Source organism: Patella vulgata, chromosome 6 (assembly GCF_932274485.2).
Source record: "Patella vulgata chromosome 6, xgPatVulg1.2, whole genome shotgun sequence".
NCBI classification, from domain to species: domain Eukaryota; kingdom Metazoa; phylum Mollusca; class Gastropoda; family Patellidae; genus Patella; species Patella vulgata.
The window spans coordinates 29,338,029-29,356,805 of record NC_065884.2 but is presented as its reverse complement, the minus strand read 5'-3'; the positions used below and the strand labels follow the sequence as shown (position 1 = coordinate 29,356,805).

The following is an 18,777-nucleotide window of genomic DNA, read 5'->3' as shown; positions in this document are numbered from 1 at the left end:
AGCTGTCTGGCAAGCCAACAGCAAAATAAACAGGCACTATTTATTATAACTTCTCCATTATCTGGTTCATTTTTTCTTTGATTTAAATTGATTTGACAAACAAATGATATTCTTGTAACAATTTTAGGCTAATTCATATAAGAAGCGACAGATGATAAAGGCTTTAAAAACTGGCACACCACTGGATGAGCTTTCAAAATGTTTTCAGCAGTATTTCCATTATTGCCTACTATTTTTTTTATTGACAATTCTTGTGTTACAGAGAACCAGCCAGACCAGTCAAAATAGAACCAACACCCAGACCAGAACAAGTTGCTTCAAAACAGAAAACTGCTGCACCTCATCAAGAACCAGTGAAATCAAAGCCAAAAGAACTAGCCTCACCTCCAAAACCAACCCCAGTCGTTCCTGAACCAATATTAAAACCCCCACCCCCAGCAATAACACCGGAGAGAGTCATGTCCAGAGCATCTGTAGCATTAAGAGAGAATTTCCAACCGTGGGTAGAACATCAACCTAAAGCCGCTGAATCCAACCCGAAACCTACTACAACTAAAGAAGCGTTTGATTTATATATAGATCAAGTCAGATTTATTCCTGATAATGCTTCTATTATAAAGGTTTGCATAGTAAAAATTTGTTTTTTAGTTTAATACTAAGCTCCAAAACAATCAAATAGTCTTCCTTTTAATACACCCACATGGAAATGTGGTTGTATATTGTTGTCGCCTCCATCTGTCCATCGATCGTTCCATCATCCGCAATTTCTTGTGAACACTCTACAGTCTACATTTATTATCTTATCATGTTGAAATGTATATATATGTTATTAAAGTGCAAATAAGATGGGCGAGAAAACTTTTTGGTACATATAGTCAATGGTTACTATATCAACTTTATGGCAAGTTCACACCAATCTGATTAAAATTAATTCACTCAAAGTCACAAAAAAAGAGATATTGGCATATCAGACCATAACTTCATGAATTATGGCCCTTGATTGTACGAAAAATCACGTTTTTGGCTGTGTATGATGAAACTTGAAATGCATGTTTATAACCAAAAGATCTTGGTTCCTTTCGATATTTGCGCATATCGGATCGTAACTTCCTGAATTATAGCCCCTGATATTACGAAAAATCGCGCTTTTAGCTTGTGGTGCCTCTAGAGGTCACAATTATTATCCGATTTACAAAACTGTTTGAATATATCACCATTACACTGTAATGATGCTTGACAAAATGGCTACCTCTCGTACGCAATTAGTGTAAAAATATGGTATATCAAGGTTGTGGACCCTCCAGGGCTTGCCACGAGACGCGAGCAGTTGCTCGCGCTCGCGCTGTGCTCGCGTAAATCTACATTTACGCGAGCGGTTTGTTGCTCGCGCAAAATTTTAAGAAAACCCTGTAAAAATAATCAAAATATTGACAAGTTTATTGCCGAAACTAACCCAACAATGTCAATAACGTCATAAATTCGTCTGTCAAACTGAGATTCACCCAGCTGCACGCGACATTTCCTCCTGAAATTTGATTGGCTAATAAAGTTACTCGCAACTTGTGTTACTAAAAATACACTTTAGACCTGAACGTCATGACTGGTTTTCCTACGAACACCAGTAACAAACACGTGATAATCGAGTCTAAAGTAAAGAACGTTTACATCCGGCATTTGGCATTGACGCTAAATCAACACGTTTCAAACTAATATTTATCGGTATTTCCTATTTTATCAGAACTTCGGTTTTTATTCCATTGTTCCATTGTGCAGTCGTATAATTTTCAATCTAAGCGTAATAATGGCCAAAGTGCTTTGGCGCAACCTGATTGCCCTATCCACATTTATTTCGTGGGGTGAAGAAATCCATACGGAAATTGGTTTTAATAAAGAAGAGTACGTATGACTGTCAAAAACAGAAAGCGATGGTCACACATGTTTACTGCAAACTTTGTGCCAGGAATAGCAATTTTCTTATGATTTTAAATTGAAACAATGTTACAATTTTTATTGCTCGCCTTGCTCGCCCAAACCTAAATTTGCGTGAGCAGTCATCTGCTCGCCATCAATTTATTCGTGGCCAGCCCTGACCCTCTAGAGGCCATAATTTTGATCCGATTTTGATGAAACTTGAAATACATGTTTATAACTCAAAGATCTTGGTTCCTTTTCAGATTCACGCATATCAGATTGAATTATGGCCCTTGATTGTACGAAAAATCACGTTTTTAGCTTGTGGTCCCTCTAGAGCATATATGGGCTATGGCAAATGACCGTAACTAGATCTGACTCATTGATCATTTTGAACGCCGGAAAAAATAGCCTTTTTTTCAAAACTCAATTTTCAAACATGGCTCCGATCGACCTCCACTATGTAACTATAAAATTGTACGGCCAGTGTAATGCGCACGTATAGAGGCCACATAATCTTGTGATTGGTGTTATAGTATAGAGTTGTATACATAGTCGTTCAACAGATTGTACTGAGTGTTGTGTTGATAATAAATAAAGGATAATTCATATGTGGGAATCTTATCAATGGCGTGAAGGGGTCCATTGTTTATCATTCACGTATTGTCCACATGTCATAAGAATTTTCTAGAACAAAGCCGTTTACCGCTATTACAGTCACGCAGGATGTAAACAAAATTATTATGATTTTCAGAAAAAGGGCAATTAATATGAAGTACTGCTCTTCAAATCGAACCGACTGTCATATTAAATAAAAACAGCATAAAATTACGTAAATCCTCAACAACGTATGTGTTGGGAGAAAAATCCAATATGATTTTTTTATAGCAATATTACAGCCTTGTGGGTATTGTAGAAATAAAATCAAGAGATTAGTTAACTTGCTTACCAAAAAATTAAGAAAATTATGTATTCCAGTGCTATTGTGTAGCACTATTGATAATTCCACTTGTTGCAAAAATGTTGTGTATATATGGTAACTCAGACTAAATGAATTAAAGGTAAACAAACATTGAAACAATGCCAAAATAGAAGGGAATAACTTTGTGTGAATCCATGCACCTAAATTGCAACGGTATAGTATAAGATAATCTAGTCAGCTTGTCATGTTTGAAAAAAAAATCCCTGTTACGGGTATGTTGGTCTAAGAAATTGAGAGAGCTTGTTACGAAGATATTGATATTTCAAAATATATTCTTGATTGTCATACAAATGATATTGATATTTCAAAATATATTCTTGATTGTCATACGAATGATATTAGTCGAACAGTTGGTAAGAAGTTATTGGAAGTATAACTTGTTTCAGAAATACGTAAAAAAAATCTTTAAATTATGAAATTTTAAGGCGATCTATTGCACTTAAGAATTTTTACTTGTTGCATATTCAATTTCAGAGACCAAGTAAGTGCCCCATTGAGATAAAGTGCCCTCAAAAAAGCTCAGTTACATATCGTCGCTCAATTCCATTATGTCATCATTCTTATACTATCTCATCACTATCATATTCACAGTTACAGTAAATCACCCAGTTAGTAGTACCACTAGTGAGTGGGTTGTGGGTCGACAGACTGTTGAATTGTTATTTTTACTCTCACAAAACAGGCGAAATTGACAGATATGCCTCAAGATTCTGTCCCATTTCTTATCCTCTCCTTAACGAGAATTTCGTTCCATTTGCCATGACATTGACTAAAATTTTCAGGCCCAGTCCCAAAAAATTAATAGATCGGACTTACATATCTGAAATTTTTTCGCACCGGCGCCGTTAGACTCCATTATAACATCATTCTTCCACACCTCTGTTGTCTTATACTGTCTCAGCACTATCATATTCAGGGTTGTAGTGATCTGCCCAGTTATATTATTAGTACCACTGGTTTGTGGGTTGTGGGGCGTCAGACTGTACAAATGTATGTCAATTCTTGCAAAACAGGCGGAATTGACAGGGGCAGATCTCGAGATTCTGTCCCATTGACTCACATTTCTGGTCCTCTCGTCCACAAGAATTTCTCCCAGCAATGACCTCAAATGCCCGGATATTGACTTAATTTTTCAAAATTTTCTCATGTTGCTCAGTGTCAACATAAATAAAACTGCTTTCCGGCGAGACGTTTGCCGAACAACTATATAATTATACAATACCATAGTATGTTCTACCAGTATTTTGTTGACATTCACTGTGGGGTGGGATTGTGGATGGTGTCCTAGATTTGGAACCGCCCCACCCCACCCCCTATTCCCAGCACATGGCCCCTAGAAAACTCATACTAGGGTTATGTGCTTCAGTCAGTCACATTTTGGCTAACAAAATCGTTATGTACGCCCCTGTGTCTGTCTATCATGGATGGACATTTTCAAGTTACTTGATAGAAAAAAAGCTACAAGTTGTGTTATGAAGAAATACTATGGTGTCGTATCAGTGTATATACATCGAAAAAAACAAATACAGTAATTTATTCAGTACATGAATTAAATATGGAAAATTTTGCGAACGGTGTGCCTATCTATTTGTCGTTATTTTTGTGGTAATTACATACAGTAGAATATGATATTCCTCAACAAATTACCTAGAATTATTTTTGTTGAAGTCTGGTTATAATAAAGGGTATGGATTAACAACCCTGACGGACAGTGATATATATATAGATAATGTATATACTATGTGTAGTCCCTGTGACAACCAGCCAATCAACCGGATTAAGGTCTTAATTGAAAAATTGAAAAGCGTTTTGGGATGTTAATAGCTGAATTAATTTTAATAAGATTGGTGTGAACTTGGGATTGTGGCTGTCACAAAATTTGTTTGCCTGAAAAGATTTTATTACATTAGGTCAATAATTGATATGCCAATTGACATGGATGGAACTTTATGTACTTTTGGTATCAGTAAAAATTTGTGCGGAATGGAAGAACAATTACTAATTTATTTGGGGGAGGTTTGGTAAAGGTTGTAGAGAGATCTATCAAACAATAAACACTGAATATCTGTAGAATAATAATGATGTGATATAAACTACATAAGAATATATATATTATATAAAGGTAACTGGTAGAATATTACAGACTGGTAATATAGAGAAATTAGATGATATAATGACTATACCAATATTAGATAGTTCACCTAGAAGTCCAGAGTTTGATTACCGTATAGTTGTTAATAAAAACAATGAAGAAGCTGATAAAACAATGGTAGCATTATTACGTGTCTATACAGTAGATATTGTTACTGAAGAAATATGTGTTATTGGCAACTGTATAGTACCAATATTTAATCAAGTAAGTAAAGATAAAAGAAGTGTATATTTTATGTTAGAAATTCAATGCAACATGCAGTCTTTGATGAATATGCAATTTTAGTTTTCTACTTACCATATATTACCCACCTACAAGACACAGTTGTTTTTACTAATTTTACTTGTCTTTGTTACCGGTATTGATAATGTTACCTTTGATTTTCATGTACTCTTTAATATATCAACAAAAATATCACATTTTTATTAATTCATATTAATAATAATACTTATACACATATATAAACTTTATTTTTTAAAATCATAAACCATTTCAATTTTTATAGCCTACGAAACAAGAACAACATTCCAGCATATTTCTGCAGAACTTCTTTATCTTCTTCTTTTGTGTTGTCTACAATTAGACCAGAAACTTACCTATTATATCATCCTTTTAATAAATCTGTACCTCAAACTTCCTAATCTGGCAGAAGGAAAAATCATATTAACCATTCTTGCCTTTGACTCTCCTGCAATGCTTTAAACGGACATGATACCTCATACATATCTGATAACCCTACTTGCTGTTATGGTTATCTTAACATGTTACAATGTTGTGTTATTATATGCCCACATTGAAATGTATTATACAATAATTAATAGAATACAATATCAAAGAAAACATCGTTTTATTCAAGGTTTCGTCAGTAAAAATACCCACTTTTTCAGGGATGAAGAACTAAATGATCAGAAGTTTCTCACATTGAAATGTGGTCGAATATTGTCTTCGCCCCTGTCCGTCCGTCCGTCTGTCTGTTAGTCAGGCGTCCAGAAGAGGCTAAAGTTAATATCCGATTGATATTAAATTTATGTAAGATATTTCAGGTCATGAGATAAAAAAGCCTATTGATTTTCGAGGATTTTCGATAATTACTGCCAGAGTTATTGCCCTTGATCACTTTGAAAAAATCTTGTGTATGCTTTACAGGCCAAAGTTATCATTCGAATTTAAGGTCTTGAGACGAACAAGTATATTGATTTTCAATGAATTTTGATAACTTGAACAGCTAAATCCATGATATTAAATGTTTTGTATACTAAACGTAAACATGGGGCCGAACTAGAAGCAAAACAAATTCTAATGATCTTCTGATAATTACTTAATGAGTTGTAATTAATGTAAACTCTTAATCAGATTTTAGTAATATTGTAAATGCTTCATTACCGACTAAAGAAAAAATATGCGGCAACCCTTGTTGACTTAACTGCTGTGGGCGTATTTTCTGTTGCCTGGCAACCTATCTTTTCTGGTTTTTGTGGATAAATCATAAATTAATGGTCGATATTGATGCACAATCGTTAAATTAAGTGCACCAAAAAATTCTCTTTGAAGGTCAGGTTAAACTTTTGATGGATTTGTTTTGCACACTGCTGTATATAGTATATTTACCAACCAATTCAGTGAAAATTCAGTTTTATACAATATGCCATCAGTACATATTATAATTATATTCATATAGAATGTATCCACACTACCGTATCTGTCTCTTAATGCATGTATTGTAAAATTTGTCAGGGTAGCTAGGGAACATGTGTCAATTCAGCAGTACTCTCAAAATGTTTATTTGCATAATTTAACAAACAACTTACATTTCTGTTCAAGAATGGTAAATTATTAATTGGTGGACATCAGTTTAGATTACGGGTTGGTTTACCTAAACAAAGAGAGAATTTGAAACCTACAGATTTAGACGAGAATACACCAATACCCAGTGCTTCAATACTGCTCAGATTATTGCCACACACTAATGTAAGTACATATTGTTCCAGTTTTAGATATTTTGAGTTCATTCAAACAATCTAATAGCATGTAATGAACAGGAATTACTTTGAAATTAGTTGTTGGGGGTAATATATATGGGCCTGTCATGTGAATAAATGTAAAACTAATAAATTATATAGCATTTGAAACCAGAAAAAATACCTGGAATAGGCAGATTTACTTCATACATAATGCATCTTTAAATAGATAACCTTTTTACAATAACTTTGACCTCAATTCATCATATTGCAGAATTCTGAGATCTTTGTCTATATTATTTTTATACAGCTACATTTTCATCTGGACGTATATTATTATCTGGATGTCTGTTCACAGTTTGTCTGTGGACAGTCTGCAGGTCACAATTTTTATCCATTTTTGACGAAACTTGAAATATAGGTTTATATCCCAAAGATCTCTGTTACTTTCGAAATTGGCATGTATCGGACCCTAACTTCAAGGATTATGGCTCCTGATTGTACAAAAAATCACGTTTTCATCTGATTTTGATGAAACTTGAAATGCATGTTTATAACCCAAGTGAGGCAGATGTTCCTTCTGTCGAAGCTCTTCTCATCTCACACTGCTGAACCCTGCTAGTTCCTGCTCAGCCGAACGATCCTTCCGCACTCTGCGCCGTATCAAAACTCCATGACGCAAAACCGACTAAACCACTTGATGGCATGTACATTGTGCGGTACATAATGACCCCTTCATGTCGCCAAGGTATTCAAAGCGAACAGTCTTTGGACGATTCACCTAATTTCATGAACAATTAATATTTGTGCAGCTTTGATGTAGGCAGTCAATTTTTCCATATTGTCATCATATAACCCCTAGTTACAGCCGTCACTGAAATAACACTGGTAAAGTAAACTGTTCGTAATTATTTATTTCGTTTGGTAATGAAATGTTCCAGGTTCTAGTGTTCGTCTGCCCCCCCCCCCCCCCCCCCCCCCCGAAAAAAGTTATGACAAATCCACGCCCTTGTAACCCAAAGATCTTGGTTCCTTTCGATATTGGATCTTAACTTCCTGAATTATGACCCTTGATCGAAAAATCGTGCTTTTAGCTTGTGGTCCCTCTGGAGGTTACATTTTTATCCGATTTAAAAAAATATTGCAACCTGATAATGGGTGAGATCGAATTTCATGAAAATCAGATCAGAACTGACGGACAAAATAGCTGCCCCTTGTAGAAAAAATGGTGTAAATATATGGTTTATCAAGGTTGTGGACACTCTAAAGGCCACAATTTTGATCCGACACCTGTTACCACTGTTTGTTCGTACTTGGTTTTATTTTATTATTATGAAACTTTAAATTTATGTTTTTAATTATATCACAAAGATCTTGGTTCCTTTCGATAATTGCGCATATCCGAACGTAACTGCCTGAATTATGGCCCCTGATTTTTCGAAAAATCGTATGTTTAGCTTGTGCACCCGCTAGAAGTCACCATTTGTATTCAATTTTAAGAAACATTTAAATATATCACCGTTACACATCAATGAAGGTAGAGTTTGAATTTCGTAAAAATCTGACCCAAACTGCTGGACAATCATAGGCGTACGAGCCAGGGGGCAGGGGGGGCAGCTGCCTCCCTAACTTTCGGGCAATCTGACTTTTCGGGCAGACGGGTAAAGTGATAAAAAAAAATTATTTCATCTACATGGCAAAATAAAGTGCCCGAAAACTAATAAAACACTAATTTTACATGCTGGAATAGCAGGAAAACGTGGTTGCGTCCGTCAAATATTCCAAAATTTTCTTGGTGGTCCATATAAGGTCAGCTCCGCTGCTTCACCTCTCGAAGAAGACCGGCGTCGGTGTCGGTAAACCCGGAATTTTTTCAGGCATTTCAGGTTCTGCCCCCCGAAATTGTCATCGAGCGCTAATAATTTTACTTTTCTTTTAATTGAATACCACGATTTTGTACTGAGATGACTATGGATTGAAACATTTTGTCTGGAGCCACTCTACCTTGTGCGTCATTTTTCGGGTATCGATTATTATTTGTGAATGCAGCTGCAACAGTCTGATTGGATGGGTGGAATTCAGAGGGGTTATTTGGTTTAAAAACCATTGGACACTTGGGGGGGGGGGGCGCTCTCTGTAAACGCAATTTTTTTTTCGGGCATTTCGGGTTCTGCCCCCCTAATTGTCATCGATCCCGTACGCCTATGTGGACAATAGCCACTCTTCGTACACAAATAATTTAAAAGTATGTACATGTTATACCAAGGTTGTGGACACTCTAGAAGTCACAATTTTATCCAATTATGATGAAATTTGAAATATATCTTTATATTCCATATATCTCAGTCCATTTTGATATTTGCACATTTCAGACAACAACTTCCTCGATTATGGCCCCTGATTGATGAAACTTAAAAAGTATGATTATAATCCAAAGATCTTGGTTCCTTTCGATATTGGACTGTAACTTCCTTGATTATGGCCCCTGATTGTACAAAAAATCACATTTTTAGCTTGTGGACCCTCTAGAGGTCACAACTTTTATCCGATTGTAAAAAATGTTTATATGTTGCACCCTTATGACGGTTGAATTCGAATTTCATGAAAATCGGACTGAAATTGCCTGACAAAATGGCCACTGCTTGTACGCAAATAGTGTAAAGATATGTTATACCAAGGTTCTAGACCCTCTAGAAGTCACAATTTTTATCCGATTTTGATGAAACTTTAGATGTATGTTTATAACCCAAAGATCTTGGTTCCTTTCGATATTCGCGCATATCAAACCATAACTTCCTGGTTTATGGCCCCTGATTGTACGAAAAACCCTTGTCTTTTTAGCCTGTGGATTCTCTAGATGTCAAAATTTTTATTTGATTTTAAAAAACGTTTAAATATTAAGGATGTAACGGTTAAAAAATTCTTGAACCGGTTAACTGGTTGTTAAAACCCCAACCGTAACCAGTTAACTGATAACAATTTTCTATCAAAATATTTGTTGCACCAAAATAAGACTTGATAATATATTTTTAAATTATTAGTATGACAGCTTTTAAGTTAACAATCAGTACAAATTCCATTCATTCATTCATTCATTCATTCTTGATGTTTCATTTCTCCATCTTGCGCAGTATAGACCAGTTGAATTGGAATCATGTTGATTTTTAAAAAAAAAAAAACTTCACTAATACTTCATAAGATTGGTTATGAAATCAATATTTGAAAGCATACTTTTGGATTTTTAAGTACAAAATAAGTTTGATTATTCAACATCAGTTAATTCCTATCACAAGCCATGCTGTATCTATGGTACCAGTGACCCGTATGTCAACTTTGACCCCATCAGCACAGCATCACGCACTCGAGTGGTAATAAACTCTTCAAAAAAAGTAGGGGATATTGAAATGCAAATACCTATACAGGTTGTGATATGATAAATAGTCATGGACACTTGACATGCTTTGAGAGTATGTTCACAGATGAAGAACTTATCTCCCCAACAGAATCACTGAGCTGCACATGCGACACGCAATAGTGCCATACATGTTGGAGGGGTTCATTGTCAAATTTGACACTTCAAGGAAGGGTTGATAAAAACTGCTGCGTACTGGTTTATCTATCCATGTTTGCTTTCCTATCGGTTCTTGCATAAGATTTACTGTTTAGTGTATCTTTGCTTTAGTGTGTTACGTTTAATTTGATTGGGAGATTGCCCCAAATCATGATTGGACGGTTGATTAGGAGCATGCCACAAAGAATTGCTGAATGTCTGAGGATTGGTGGAGCAATTACTCATTATTAAGACAAAAATCAAAAACGTCCATTTTCACTTTTGACAGTGTTTTCTCCGGGTCCTCCAGTTTCCCCCCCACTGCTAAAGACCCCTACGCGCAAGCAAATTATTGAAATAAAATTGAACCATATGTTAATCCCGAAATGACCTAGTTTGTGTCAAGTGGACCTTAAAACCCATATCTCTCTCTCTCTCTCTCTCTCTCTCTCTCTCCCCCTCTCTCTCTCTCTCTCTCTCTAGAGTTATGGTCCTGTTGAACCCTATAAATACTGTAAAGACTTCAGTTATCATCGGATTTGTATTAAATTTACATTCATTATTTAGATAAGTAAAATAAATAATCCTATTGAATTTCAACAATTTCTGTTAATTACATCTAGAGTTATGGCCCTTGTTTCACTTTGTTGAACCCTGTGAACACTCTAATGAATAAAGTTATCATCCGATCTGTATAAAATTTATATGCATTATTTAGATTAGTAAAACAAAGAAGCCTATTGAATTTTAGCTATTTCCATTAGTTACTTCTAGAGTTATGGCACTTGTTTCACTTTGTTGAACTCCTTGTGAATGCTCTAATGACAAAAGTTATTGCCCGATCTGTATTAAATTTAAATGCATTATTGAGATTAATAAAATAAAGAATCCTATTGAATTTAAGTAATTTCTGTTAAAAACTTCTACAGTTATGACCCTATGTTTACTTTGTTGAACTTGTAAATGCTCCTATTACCTACTAAAGCATAAATATGTGACAACCCTTGTTGACTGCTAGGACAATTTAGCTGCTGTAGGCATATATTTGTTTGCCTGACAACCTATCTTTATTTTTTTATATTTAAATATTAAACATACATTATGCAAGAGCTAAATCTGCCTATTGTAGGTCTTTCTTTAGGCCTGAAATGTTATCTAAATTATTAATTAGACATGATTAACTTATCCAGACCATAATCAACTCTTGATGTCATCACTAGCCTACAATGTTTTATTGGTTTAGGTTCCGTTTTTCTGTTCGACTTCCATTCATAATTTAATCATGAAATGGATAATCGAGACTATGTTTTTATCGTACCGACTTTAGTAATGATGATCAAGGCTAGGCCAAAAATTCAATCGCTCAAGTCTTAAGTTCAGAGTGGATCAATTGGACTGAAATTTTCAGCAAATTTCCTTTACATTATTTAGTTTTTAACTATTATAGTGAGAACTGCCAGCTCTTTATCTAATCTCCCATAATGTATCTTTAATCACTCATCCATTTTGCATTCTGCAATATTATCTTAGTAGAAACTGATGGTTAAGTTAATCCATTTCACACACAGTCTCATTAATGACATGGGTAAGATTTAACAATATATTAAATCTAATCTCTGGTCATATCTAGTTATATTTATTTTTACAGAAGCCTGTACCAATACCTAAATATACAACTGGTTACTACCAATCAGAACCTTGCCGTCCTAATGAATCAGAGAAAAAAATCTTCATTAGTTATGGCATTAATCTGGCTTATCCACAAACAGAAAGAGCTATGATTAAGCGTTTACAAGATGCAGAAAAAGTCAAAACAGGTATATTAAAGTTAAAATTAACTATATAGCAGTTATCTTGCCATAGCGCAAAAAGTAAGACAACTCGGCACATATAATGAACAAGGGTAAAAAAAAAAACCACTAATAAGTTCGTGGAATGAATGTTATTTAATAGGTAATGGACATAAGTCCTACTTCAGGTCAAAAATCAAAACAAAATTTACATTTAGTGCCAAAAAGTAGTGATCAAAATGATTCAGCCAGTCCTGACGACAGTCATCACTTGAATGACCTGACTAATCTAAAACTTGAAAGGATTAGCAACAGTAAAGGTAATGACTTGTTTGGATTCCATGATTACGATAATTTAACACCCTACATTAAGTACTGATGCAGGGGACATAATCCTAGTCTTCTCTTCCGAAGTTGTGGATGATTTAAATATTTTATATGATTTATCTACAGGTCAGTCCGACAGTACTTTAACTAACTGGTTAATAGAAAGGTTGGATGTGAAAAAACAATCTGGTACCAATGAATCAGCTGGTTCTATTAGTTTAACTAGATGTGTTAAGTATCGTGTGAAACAAGGTTTAAACATCAAAATAAACCAAGCTTTTGGTCTAACAGGTAAGTCAATTCACAAAACAAGTCACAAATTTATGGTATATATTCTACAAAAGTCAAATGTAGACTAAACTAAGCGTAGATATTATAGAGGTATAACTCTCTTAAACAATGCATTTAGCTGCACAACAATTTAAGGACAGACATATGGTACAACACAATTCAAAAATAAAGTAATAGGTTAGCACCTCCTATGTTAACTAAACCATTTACAAAAATAACATGTTTTATCATCTTTAAACTTCTGTAATCTGAGATGTACCAGTGTGCATATTTTATTGGTTGTGATTAACCATACTTTGTCTGTTTAGGTGATTATTATGTACGTTGCTTTGTTTAAACAATATATTGTTTATTTTAGGTGATTATTATGTACATTGTTTTGTTCAACCATATTTTGTATATTTTAGGTGATTATTATGTACAATGTTTTGCAAGAATAGCACCAGGACGTAAAGTATTAGGAATGGAACCTACTGCGGAAGGTTTTGGTAAAGAAGCTAAGTTTATTACATTAAAACATGATAATGATAGTTATCTTACATCCCCTGTATGGACCAGTCAACCAGAGGCAAGTATACTAACTATGTTTTTAGTAAGTAGTTTAATTATCACTGCCAGGCCCACCAAGGTATCACCATCAAGTTGCTCACGGTTCAAGACTTCCAGTGTGCCTTGTTTTTCTCTTATTAATTGATTTTAAAATTTATATCATATAACTATATCATATGATATTGTTGAAAGCCTTTGTCCATGGAGGATTTCACACCAAAAAAAAATAAACAGATCACTTGTAGGGTGGAGAGAACCAAGGTAGCTTTTTGTCCTATGGCCTTGATCCCTACTTAGCTGTGGTTATATAACATTGTGTTATGTATTTACAGGGAATCCATCCATTCTATGATCCATACAGTTGTTTGATTATACAAATATTTGGTTTAAAGTTAAAATATAAACCTCTAGCTGATCATTCTAAACCTGGTACTTTAACTGGTGTTAAAGGTGAACAACTAGAATTAGGTATGAAAGATATAATAGGCTGGTCTGTTGTACCACTGTTCGATGGGTTAGTAGAATTAATATTATTTCTATAATATTTCACACATTCCAGGGGGAAGTTCTCATCAGTGATTATGCTTATATGTGGAAACTGTTTAAAAATGGAATTTTTGTTCAAAATATTTAATATGTTCAAATTTTTGTCTGTTATGCTACACAGTCTATAGCATTCTAATCTACGGCACAAAATCAAATTAAAACTTATAAGAATTAGAGAGCCAGCCCAAATCCTCGTCCATAGATAAAGCTCTCACATTGCTATGCTATAGCGCCCCTTGCTTTCATACCTTCAGTGCTCAACACCCCCCCCCCCCATCTTTATCCATATTCTTGATTGTGTAATAAGCTTTTGAACTAGATATAGTGAGTGAATATCATGTAAAAACTATATATTTTTATTTGTCTTCTCTTTATAGAAATTCAGTTTTATCTGGAACTCATTATGTTCCAATATTTAAAGGCAACCCTTCTGAAGAAATATTAAATGATATAACAAAGAACAGTCTCAATTTAGTGCTACGTTCAAAAACTATACCAAAAGAAACATATGTAAGTGAATTTTCATATTATTTGTCACTAATTAATGTATAATTGATCATGTAGTTCATGAAATTATGTTAATTTGGCACCAATTAATGTATAATTTGATCCCGTAGTACATAAAATTATGTTAATTTGGCTCCAGTGAATGTCAATCTGATTAAAACACACATCCTATTTCGTTTGGTTTTTATAGTTCAAGTTTGTTTTATTTGTCTAGACTACACTAGGATTTGAAAGAGTTGTTATGTGACCTGCGTTCTGTTTGATGTGAAGGATTAGTGTGTGATTCACGGAACTGTTGGTATCCTACTAGAAACATCAACACTGGTTAACCAAATGCCTGAGGTCATAGGGTCAAAAGCCGCTCGTATGACCTCTGATGCGACCTCCCACCACATTTCGTCAGATCTTCATGTAGTAGAGGCCATCGAAAGTATAAAAAACGAAACGAGATATAGATCTGTATTTTAATTAGATTGCAATGAATGTATAATTTCATCATGTAGTACATGAAATTACGTTAATTTGACACCAATTAATGTATAATTTGATCACATAGTACATGGAATTACGTTAATTTGGCACCAGTAATGTATAACTTTGCTTTGTATATGAAATCTGTGATTAATGAATGTTATATTTAATATCAGGGTACAGCCAGCTTGGTAGTTACATTATGGGATGCTCATTATGACTTTCATGAAATTCCAGAATTTAAGGTAAATTGTGATTTGTATACAGCATTATACAGCAATTCAAAAATGTATTATGAAAGAACTGTTAATTTGATTGAATCAATAGAATTATGTACATTAAGCTTACATCTATATCACCAGCACAGTCCAGAAGGTTGAAATTTTGCTTATTCAAAATAAAATTGTTTAAAATATCATATATGCATTTCTTTCAAATTTAAATTTATGGTATTTTTTTGAGACTATAAAGAATGTTTAAAAATGTTGTATTACAGGACTATGAGAATCTACTAGAAGCAGTGGGTAATATCAATGACTATAGAGCTATGAGAAATAAACAAGGAGGAAAAAAATATTCTGATTTTGTCCTCGATTCTCTGGTACCTAAATTCAGAAAACAAGGAACTAAGAGTGCTGCATATCAGAAAGAACAAGGATTCTTTGATATGGTTGTTACTAAAACTTTCTATGATCTAGTGGTGAGTTGAAGATTTTAATAAAAGTTAAATCAATTTGTGTCATCTAAAACAAATAGAAGATGTTCTCCTACATTCTTTGTTTTTAACAAAAATTTAATTTTTATTTGCAGGAGAATGCTCTTATGACCGCAGGATATGGACCGCTGTAAAGTTTCTGATCTGGATAAAAATTTATTTAGGCTAATTAAGTTATATAAATCTAAGTTGAAGAGTTAAAAGAAAGAGCAATGGCATGGTACATTCAGAAATTTTGTGTTTTGTTTATGATGTTTAATAGAATAAAAAATATTAGTAAATTTCATAAATCATCTGCATATGGTTATTTGAATTTCTGAAGTATTTTTGAAGGTCTAATTTTGTTTAAACTATAAACTAAATGCCTTTTAAAGACTATAACTATAAACAAGAAATTGGACTGTAGTTAGTAATCACCCATTAGTAAAGATTAGATCAAAATAATTGTATTTATTATATTAAAAGGGTAAAAACTGTTCAACTTATGTATAATTAAAAAATATAGATATCTTATGAAATCCATTTTAATTAAAGTTTTACTTTTCATTTATATAACAAGAGGGTTACACGTAATAGTACTATGATTATTAAATAATAAGTATATTTGTTTAGGTTGTTATATAAAATATTAACTTTCGTCATAGGTTTGTAAAATGAAATTTGTTCAAGCAATATGTTCAATAAATAATGCCCACTTCAGACCTCCTGAAATTATATCTTAAGGTGCATTTAATGACCACTAATTAGGGTACGGTAATCGCGTTGACAAATTGTGAAATAGAACATTTCAAGACCGCAGAATCCAAATTGATTATCAACAATTTATAAATTGCTTACTTGAAATTTAAATTAGGTATACTATGATAGTTTCAGTAATGATAAACTTTCTTTTCAGCACACCATGTTGTGCTTATCTTGAGTAAATGCTTTATTCATTACATTGTTTAGGAGTTGAATGAGTTATGAACAGTTGGGGGATTTTCTACTGCATTTTCAGGACTTAAAAGAATATTGGCTTTTTTGTCAGCCACATTGTTTAGCTAATCAGAACATTTGACAAAAAAATTAATTCTAATATCCAGTTGCAGTGTTATGTCAATCCATTCAAACCATTTTTAGCAATTAATAAAATGTACCTTTGCAATTGTGTTATGTCCTGTTATCAGTATTGTATCATTAATTACGCATGGAAGGATATATATAATTATCAATATATTTATATCATACATCCACACATAATTGTATATATAATTGTATATGAGAATAAGTTTATTTACATAGCTAGAGTTTATATTATTTTTAAATATTTATTCTTTTTATAGCTGGTCTAAAAATGTATTGTTTTATCTTACGATTTAATAATTGTAAAACTGGTAATTGATATTGAATAAATATACTAGTGAACAAATGACAGTTGCTTCACTACTTCAATCCAACTGTATTGTCCCATTTTTTTTTAAAAACCAGATCAGTCTTTGCTGCATTTTAAATTATTTCCCTATGATTTTATACAATCCTGTAATGACTTTAATAGAAGAAAATTTCATTGACTGTCACATTGTGTACATATATTTAAAAACAAAAGCAAATAACCGTAATTCTGGCAAGCTAATTTGGTCAACGAAATATGTCAGTTTTAAAATAAATTATGTTGAATTGTCTCATGTTATCTGATACAAATATTTATTTCATTATCCAGTTTAGTTAATTAACAGAGGCATTGTGAAAGCATACAAACAAGAATTGTACTGCAAAGAATAAAATTTGGACCTGTTAATAAATAGTAAAATTATTTTTGTGGGATAAAATAAAAATGTAATTTGAGGTCTCAAAAATTAAATGTGGAATGTTAATAATTAATAGTAAGAATATTTTTATGGGATAAAATAAAAATGTAATTTGAGGTCTCAAAAATTAATTTGGAACTGTTAATAAATAGTAAAAATATTTTTATGGGCTAAATAATTTGTGGTCTCAAACATTGATATTTGTTTTTCTTGAGGGAAAAATATACGAATAGTAATAGAAATTTGTTTTAATTGTTAATGTCTAGTTTTAAAAAAAATAAAAATGTATTGATAATAGAAATTATTTTATTTATTTTTTCACCTTGTGTGGCTGAATGGTTAGCGCTTGTGCTTGGTATCAGTAGGTCTGTCATTGAGACAACTGACGTGGTTTCGATTCCCTGGTTGTACCCGACGAGTATGGTCACCTGTCCAACCTCGAATATTTTCTCTGGGTCCTCCCATTGCTAAAGACCCCTCCGCGCATGTGAATTATTGAAATGAAATTGAACCATGTGTTAGTCCAAAAATGACCTAGTTTGTTTTGAGTGGACGGTAAACCCATCTCTCTCTTGAAAAACAACAGTTATAACCCAATCAGTATGAAATTTATATGCATCATATAAATTAGTGAAACGAAGAAGCCCATTGAATTTCAACAATTTCCGTTAATCACTTTGTTGAACCTTATGAATGCTTGAACGACAAGAGTTATCATCCGATCTGTATGAAATTTATATGCATTATTTAATTTTGTGAAATGAAGAAGCCTATTGAATTTCAGCAATTTTCGTCAATTACTGCTTGAGTTATGGCCATTGTTTAACCTTATATGAAAGCTTGATCGACAAAAGTTATCACCGGATCTGTAAGAAATTTATATGCATTATTTAAATTAGTCAAACGAATACGCCTGTCGAATTTCCAATCTGATTTAAACACAGATCCTATTTCGTTTAGTTTTTTATAGTTCAAAATTTTGTTTTACTTGTCTTTACTACACTAGGATCTGGAAGAGTTAAGGCAGTAGTCTGAGTAGTCTCAGTTTATAGGAGCTTGTGAACCCTCAAACGAAATTTGACATTGTCTTGTAAACCAGGGATTGATATCCCATAAAAATTGTGTTCTGTTTTAATGCATTCTTCAATCACTAAATTCCACTTAAAGATTATGGAACATTCCATGTTGATAGACTTGGAATCATATTGCAGAACAGTCAATCCTGATAAGTGTGAGCATGG

General features: G+C 33.3%; 1 protein-coding gene across 1 annotated transcript in view; it reads left to right on the top strand.

Annotated features, from left to right (window-relative positions):
* The window catches only part of LOC126825727 (uncharacterized), a 45,578-nt gene extending 27,738 nt beyond the window's left edge, over window positions 1-17,840 (top strand). Inside the window, exons 17-27 of the mRNA XM_050555495.2 lie at window positions 263-620; window positions 5,016-5,249; window positions 6,867-7,013; window positions 12,202-12,370; window positions 12,797-12,961; window positions 13,369-13,529; window positions 13,843-14,024; window positions 14,434-14,566; window positions 15,211-15,279; window positions 15,531-15,734; window positions 15,845-17,840. Of these exons, the coding sequence (XP_050411452.1) occupies window positions 263-620; window positions 5,016-5,249; window positions 6,867-7,013; window positions 12,202-12,370; window positions 12,797-12,961; window positions 13,369-13,529; window positions 13,843-14,024; window positions 14,434-14,566; window positions 15,211-15,279; window positions 15,531-15,734; window positions 15,845-15,883 (1,861 nt within the window). The 3' untranslated portion in view covers window positions 15,884-17,840. The remainder of the gene's footprint in view (window positions 1-262; window positions 621-5,015; window positions 5,250-6,866; window positions 7,014-12,201; window positions 12,371-12,796; window positions 12,962-13,368; window positions 13,530-13,842; window positions 14,025-14,433; window positions 14,567-15,210; window positions 15,280-15,530; window positions 15,735-15,844) is intronic.
* Window positions 17,841-18,777: the final 937 nt, after the last annotated feature.